We start from the raw sequence: 7,923 nt of genomic DNA, 5'->3' as shown, positions 1-7,923 counted from the left end.
TCAAAATGCATGAAGAAAATCAACTCAATTTCAGTAAAAACAGTACGTTTCCTCACGCTCCACTTAACCATGCTACACACTGGCTGTAGTACACCAGTAGTACACACTACTACTACTACTCCACACATGACCCAGACTTTCTCGGGCCACATGGCAGCTCCTCCCGTTCCTCCAGAATGGGGAACCTCACACTGGGACACACAGCTCCAGATGTGACCACACCAGTGCTGAGTCACGATGGGCAATAACTGCCCTTGTCTGGGTGGCCACGCTCCTCCCAGTGCAGCCCAATGTGCTCGTGGGCATGTTGCTGCTCAGCACCACTGAGAACTGGCTGAACATCCAGGCTCAGAGGGTTGTGACCAGTGGCACAAAGCCCAGCAGGAGGTACCATGAGGAGCACTGAAGGACACCATATCCCCACCCAACATCTCCTCCTACAGGTGTCTCTTGGGTCCCTGGAACCACCTCAGTGCCAAGGGGGAGAGCACTGCCTGTGTGGCGTGGAGGAGATGGAGTCTGGAATGAGGGTCCAGGGGCAGTTTCTCCTGGTTGTTCAGGCATCAATAAGCTGGGTTGAATATTTGGAGAGAGGAACTCTTCCTAAGGACCTCCAATGGGCTTGGGGATTGTCTAGATGCATTCAAGGACCTTTACGTCCTTGTTATAAAAATATGTGTGGCCCAGAACTGCACACAGAACTCAAGGTGAGGCCGCACTAATGGTGAATGCAGCAGAATAGTCACCTCTTTTGACCACATGGCCATGCTGTGTTTGATGCACCCCAGGATGGGGGTTACTGTCTTGACTGCTGGGGGACAGTGTTGCCTCCTGTTGACCCTGTGGCCAACCATCACGCCAGATCCCTTTCTGCAGGGCTGCTCTCCAGCCGCTCTCTCCCAATCTACACTTGCACTCAATGTTACTCTATCCCAGGTGAACAATCCAACTCTTGGACTTGTTCAATTTCATGCCCAGTGCTGGGTCCTGCACTTGGGTCACAACAACCCCAGGTAGCACTACGGGCTCAGGGAAGAGCGGCTGGAAATCTGCCCAATGGAAAAGGCCCTGGGGGTGTTGATGGACAGTGACAGAACATGAGCCAGCGTGTGCCCGGGTGGCCAAGAAGGCCCCCAGCATCCCAGCATGCATCAGGAATAGTGTGGCCAGCAGGACAAGGCAAGTGATCATCCCTCTGTTCTTGGCACTGGTGAGGATGCACTTCAAATCCTGTGTTCAGTTTTGGGCCCCTCACTACAAGAAAGACCTTGGGGTGCTGGAGTGAGTTCAGAGAAGGGCAACAAAGCTGGTGAGGGGTCTGGAGAACAAGTCAGACGGGGAGCAGTGGAGGTAACTGGGGCTGTTTAGCCTGGAGAGAAGAAGGCTGAGGGGAGACCTTATTGCTGTCTACAGCTACCTGAAAGGAGGTTGGAACATGGAGGTTGTTGGTCTGTTCTCCAATGTAGGAAGTGGTAGAATGAGAGGAAACAGCCTCAAGTTGCACCTGGGAATATTCAGTTCATGTATTAGGAAAAGTTTCTTCATGGAAGAGTTTGTGAGGCATTGGAACAGGCTGCCCAAGGAGTGGTTGAGTGACCATCCCTGGAGGTGTTTAAAAGACATATAGATGAGGTTCTTAGGGACATGGTTTAGTGCCAGAGTTAGGTTAATAATTGGACTCAATGATCTTGAGAGTCTCTCCCAACTTAAATTATTATATGATCTCTTTGGGATGAGAAACGTGATGGGGCAGGGGGCAGCTCTCCCAGATGGAGTACTGGGATGGATGGATGGACAGATGGGTGGATAGATAGATGGAGTGGGACAGAGAGGGGGATCAGCCTATCAGCCTAAGGGCTGGGGGCAGCCATGACATGATGGAAGCAAGGCCAGCCCCGCTTTGTCCCCTGCTCTGGTTTCCTCCTGTGCCAGCCCCTCTCACCAGCACACGACTCCTGGCCAGGAGCTCTTCATGCTGCTCCCGCTACCGCAGTTACAGAGCAGCCTGCCCTGAGCTGGGGAATGCAGAAACAGGGTTCTGTGGGTCATTCATTCCCCTGTTGAAGCACAGAGCACAGGGAGCAGGCTGTGGTGCCTGGAAACCACAGCGAGACAGTCCAAGGCAGATCACGGAAGGTCCTTCACCATCTCCAGGAACACTGGGCACCCACAGATGGACACTCAGACCAGCACCATGACGTAACATGGTGCCCCATGTCCTCCCCTGAGCCATGAAAAACACAAGCACAGCAGCATGGCCTTGTGGGGGAAATTTATTCAGGCTGACCACAGCCTTGGAAGAAGAGCCCAAGCCCCAAAGACTGAGACTGAGGAAATCCCCTTTTGTGGGGTGTTTCAAAAAGATGGCTGCAATTTCAGAAATACAGTGATTTCAAAATGGGTCCACACCTGTATTACAGAGATGTGACACAGGACACCAGCTGTACCAGGGCCCCAGAAACAAGTAGACAGGCCTCTGAGTCACTGCTCTGGAGAAGTGTCGTGGGTGAAGAAATTCCTTGACAAACATGGCTATCACAGATGAAATGCTCAATGCACAGGAGGTTCCTGAGATGAACTGGAAATCACTTCTGAAGAGACATGAGTAACTCATTGCTGCTGAAAGAAAAATGACTGAACCAGCTTCTTCAGTGCCACTTTCAGCTCCTGGTTCCTCATGCTGTAGATGAGGGGGTTCACTGCTGGAGGCACCACCGAGTACAGAACAGACACCACCAGGTCCAGGGATGGGGAGGAGTTGGAAGGGGGTTTCAGATGGGCAAATATGACAGTGCTGATGAACAGGGAGATCACGGCCAGGTGAGGGAGGCAGGTGGAAAAGGCTTTGTGCCGTCCCTGCTCAGAGGGGATCCTCAGCACGGCCCTCAAAATCTGCACATACGACACCACAATGAACACAAAACATCCCTCAAAAAAAGAAGCGCTAAACATGATAACCCCAAGTTCCCTGAGGTAGGAGTGTGAGCAGGAGAGCTTGAGGATCTGGGGGATTTCACAGAAGAACTGGCCCAGGGCATTGCCCTTGCACAGGGGCAGTGAAAATGTATTGGCCGTGTGCAGCAGAGCAGTGAGAAACCCAGTGGCCCAGGCAGCTGCTGCCATGTGGACACAAGCTCTGCTGCCCAGGAGGGTCCCGTAGTGCAGGGGTTTGCAGATGGCAACGTAGCGGTCGTACGACATGATGGTGAGAAGATAAAGCTCTGCTGAAACTAAAAAGGCAAACAGAAAGAGTTGCGTAGCACACCCTGCATAGGAAATGGCCCTGGTGCCCCACAGAGAGTTGGCCATGGATTTGGGGACAATGACGGAGATGGAGCCCAGGTCGAGGAGGGCGAGGTTGAGCAGGAAGAAGTACATGGAGGTGTGGAGGTGCTGGTCCCAGGCTATGGTGGTGATGATGAGGCCGTTGCCCAGGAGGGCAGCCAGGTAGATGCCCAGGAAGAGCCAGAAGTGCAAGAGCTGCAGCTCTCGTGTGTCTGCGAACGGCAACAGGAGGAACTGGGTGATGGAGCTGCTGTTGGACATTTGCTTTTCCTGAGCACGGGGCGCTGTCATGAGAAAAAAAAAAAAGACAGTGAGAATCCAGGGCAGAGTTCTCTGACAAAAATCAAACCAACTCCCTTAGACCTTCGCCTGTCACACACAGACACTCTTGTGTTTTTCTAGGAGTACCTTTTTCAGCACTGTGGCTGCAGCCCTGCTTGGGGCTGGAAAATGTGCAACCAAGTGCAGGGCTCTGTCCATGGGCCGTCGATAAGTCAGCCCAGCTCTGCAGAAGTGGGGCCAGGGAACGGTGGGGACTGTCCTGGTTCTGCTAACACAAAAGGGCTGTCAGCACTTGCTTTCCCAGTGATAGGGAACAGAGATGGTGAAGGCAGTTTAGGAGTTCCAGGCTTTTTACATAACCCCCATATTCACTGCAGAGTGTTGTTGGGTGTCAGAAACCCTCAGCATTTCTGCTGCACTCAGGGAGAACAGAGCGAGTCCTGCGAGACTAGAGGGTTCCTGTGGGTCAGTGCAGAGTGAGGGCAGCTGCTCTGTCCCTCTGTCCTGTTCCAGCTGCCCTGGGCTGGCACCTTTCTGAGATGGGGGCTGATCACACTCCCATGTTACCCTGAAAAGCCACCAGGCACTGCTGAGAGCAAAGGGATCCACCTCAGACCATGACAGGTCTCACCCTTTCCTAAGGTCTCAGCACCCCACGTTTAGCCTAGGACACATACAGCTCATTCCCCAGCCCCACAGACTGCATTGCCCACAGCCCACAGGTCAGAGCAAAGCTGGGACACGTGTGCCCATGGACACACCTGCAGGAAAGGATCCACAAGATCAGGCTGTGACTCTGCAGCTGAAACTGCCATCCCCAGAGAGCCTGACAGCAAGAACAAGATCCCAACAGCAGTGACGCAGAGCAGGGGAGCAAGAAGGAAAATGCGGTGAGGGTGGGGGTGAGAGAGGCCAGGGCAGAGGCAGCCGGGCACTCAGACAGCGTCCCCCTTCCCCAGCTGTGCAGCCACCTCCCAGACACCAACAGTGCCGGGCAGCTGCTCTCAGCCCCTGTGCTCTGCAGAGGAACTGCAGCTCTGGCTGCACAGGAGCTGCTTCATGCCTTGGAGCCCCCGGCCCTGAGGGCAGAGGCTTTGCTGGGTGGGACAGGAGGCCAGGGGGCTGCTCACAGGAGGGATCTGACCTGCAGGGGGTCACAGGGAATTTTCTCTCTTCTCCCTCCCATAATAATTCCGGTTTTGGTTTCCTCTCATTTCTGATCATTTCCCTGTTGCCTGGAGATTCTCCCCTGGGAGGTGTTTCCCTGTCCATGTCTGTTCCCTGTCAGTGCTCACAGACCATCCCACCCTCTGTGTCCTCCCCCTGGCCCTACAGATCCTGCCTGTTCACAGGCACTGCCTGGGGGCATCTTCCTGTCTGCAGGCTGGAAAACAGATTACAGATTAAGTGTAAGGTGTCCAGCAAAGGTGATGCTGGTTCTATATAAGCAGAGGAGTGGCTGAAGGCATGACGGGATTCTCTTGCAGACCTACTGATCACACAGTTGCAGTTCTCAAATATTTGTTTCAAAATAAGAACTCCTTTTGCATTTATCCCCACCCATTCCCAAGAGTAAGAAACTGAAAACAAAGTCTCAGGGAAGATCCTTAACTTTAAAATACTCCTTCTCTTGATTTTCTCCTTGAAACCTCTTGTAAATATTGCGGAGGTGATCAGGAGCTGTGAGCAGCCCTGACCTGCACTGCACCCCCTCAACAGAAGAAGCACTTTTCCTGCCCAATAGGGTTTGCTCCTTCCGCCACATCTTCTGGGGTGCAGGGACCCTGCTCTGCAGGACAGCCCTGGGCACCCCTGGGTGCTCCCCCTGCAGTCACCCTCAGCAGAAGTTGTCGTCATTCCCTGTTCCTCTGACAGTGCAGCAGGGAAGCCCTGCTCTGGAGTGTGTTCTTCTCCTCTGCAACAGAGATACTGTGAGAGAGATCTGACAGATCCTATAAATCGTGAGATGTACCAGCTTAGGGTCTCCCTCCAGGAAATGCAGCTGCATTGTCCTACAGCCAGAGACTTATCGTGTTAGAACTGTGATTTGTCTCATTGAATCCTCAGCAAACAACCACCCCACATTGCCTTTAATCTCTCTTTGCCTGGCTCCTGTGCCCTCGGTGCTGCAGGCAGAGCCCTCAGCCCTGCTGCGTGTGCAGAGGAGCTGCTCCTGGGCAGAGCTGTCTCTCTGTAGCGCTGCCGCTGCCATGAGCTCCCTGTGTCCCAGGAGCCCAGCCCAGCTCAGCAGCACAGGAGCAGCCCATGATGTCCCTTTCTCTGTCCCCTCTGGGCTCCTCCAGGTGTCCCTGGGGCTCCAGCAGCACAACTTTGAAGTTGAAGTAATCAGTGATGTTGATTCTCTCTCCTCTTCAGAGACACTTCTTTCCAGCATTGTATTTTTTCATTTAAAAAAATAAATTAGTATAACAATCATCTTTCTTGTCCTATCATTAGAGAGGACACCAGGAATGTTACAGCAAAGCATCTAATTTCTGCAGGCTAGGGGAGGAATATCTTCAGTTGAATGACTTTAGGCATTCTGTCCTGGTTTTACACTCCTAGATCTAGAGAGACATTCATCAATCTTTGGTCATGCCATGTCTGTGCTCTGAATTGAAGCCTTTGCACACATGGGCTCTTGGACACTTGGTACCAGGTTTCTTGTGCAGGTCAGAGCTGGGCTGGTGCCACAGCTGGGGTGGCTCAGCCCAGATGTGAGGCCATGTCCTCAGCCAGGGACCTGACTGGGGAGCTGGAGCTGTCAGTGCTGCAGACAGAGCTGTGACACGGATGGAATGAACTGCCAGGCAGGGTAGCAGGAGTGAGTTCATCTGGTCTGCAAGGACAGCAGCCTCCAGGAACAGCAACAGTCCAGATCAGACCTCATTCTAGACCTGGGAGGCAATTCAAGGGCCCAGAATGAGCTGTTACTACTGCAGGAACAGTTAAAAGACAAACAAAGACACTTTGTAGCTACTGATGAATTTAATAAGAGAAAGAGGTGAGAATCCCTGTGTCCTCTTGTCCTCCATCTTCACCAGCCATGTGTCCCAGGCCTCTGTGACTTGAGACAGGAATCTGCAGAACAAGCAGCAGTGGATGGGGATCAAGTCAGGGGTCACTGGAACTAACACAATCCTCTCCAGTCTATGGGACAGCAGGGGCAGCATCCCAGGAGCTGGGACAGCAGGACCATGTCACAGTGAGGCCAGTCTCCACCATCTGTGAAAGCTCATGGAGACTGGGGGGACTCCCTGACCACTGACAGCTCTCACACAGTGTGTGCACTTTTCAAAATGGCCCATGGGTGAGCAGGGGAACTAAGGGCTGTGCCCCAGAGCATGGCCACTGAGACCCCATTTCTGGGTGTCAGGAAGAGAAGGTGACAGGGTTTGTCCAGGGCAGGTTGTGCCTGTCCATCCTCTTTGCTTTCTGTGAGGAAAGGACAGGGTTGTGGAAGTGGGGACAACATTGATGGTCTGTTACCTGGAGGTCAGCAAGGCATTTGGCATCATCCCCCAAAATATTCTTGTGCCCAAGGTAGGATATTATGGTCTGTGTCAGTGTGCAAGTAGATGGGTAAAAAACCACCTGGATGTTTGGGCTTGGAAAGGTGCTGTAGAAAGGGAGAAACTTTCCAGTCCTGAGGACAGTCCAGCACTGGAAGCTGTTTCCCAGGAGTGCGCACTCACTGTGTCCCAGAAAGTGACCAAGATGTGTTTGGATAAAGCCCTGAGCAATCTGGTCTGACCCTGCTGTGAGCAGGAGGTTGGTCAAGACACCTCCTGAGGTCCCTTTGAGCCTGAATGACGCTGTCCTTCCTTCCCCTTCACATTTTCAGTTTAGGGAGAGCACTCAGCTTCTCTCCGACCACAGGAATAATTCATATGAGGTGCAGGACTGCTTTGCAATTGCCTCTAAATGATTCTGACCACAACTTTTGCATCCCTTTTCATTTGCTCCAACCCAGGGTCTTTTTTGCTGTCCTAATACCCTTCTAGAAAGACCTGCCCAACTTGTTTATCCTTTCACAACAGGTTACTCAAGAGGTTTCAATATCCATGTACGGATTCTGAACATCAGCCAGACATTTAAGCCACCATTGCAGAAATGGAGATGAGACACTTGACCAGCTCCTTGAACCCGGCAATTGGCACGACTTGTCTCCTGAGATGTCAGAAAACACCTGAACTTTAAGTGCAGAGCATGTGAGTCCTCATTGGGTATCCTGGGTTGTGTCCTGACCCATGTGGTGCTTCAGGCTGTGAAGAGAATCAAAACCAGCCATTGGACTGGGGTAGTTCCATGTTACACGTGTCACACAGGGCAGATGAGGGAGCTCAGAACTCCAGA

General features: G+C 52.5%; 1 protein-coding gene across 1 annotated transcript; it reads right to left on the bottom strand.

Moving 5' to 3' along the window:
• Nucleotides 1-2,610: 2,610 nt before the first annotated feature.
• LOC308050699 (olfactory receptor 14J1-like) lies at nt 2,611-3,546 on the bottom strand (the record flags this gene model as incomplete). The annotated part of the gene is made up of 1 exon (XM_080360850.1): nt 2,611-3,546. One exon carries the CDS (start codon nt 3,544-3,546, stop codon nt 2,611-2,613), a length of 936 nt encoding a protein of 311 aa, XP_080216976.1.
• Between the last annotated feature and the right edge of the window lie 4,377 nt (nt 3,547-7,923).

The sequence above is a fragment of the Nesoenas mayeri genome, assembly GCF_963082525.1.
Source record: "Nesoenas mayeri genome assembly, chromosome: 29".
NCBI classification, from domain to species: Eukaryota; Metazoa; Chordata; class Aves; order Columbiformes; family Columbidae; genus Nesoenas; species Nesoenas mayeri.
This window is presented reverse-complemented; position numbering and strand designations above follow the sequence as displayed.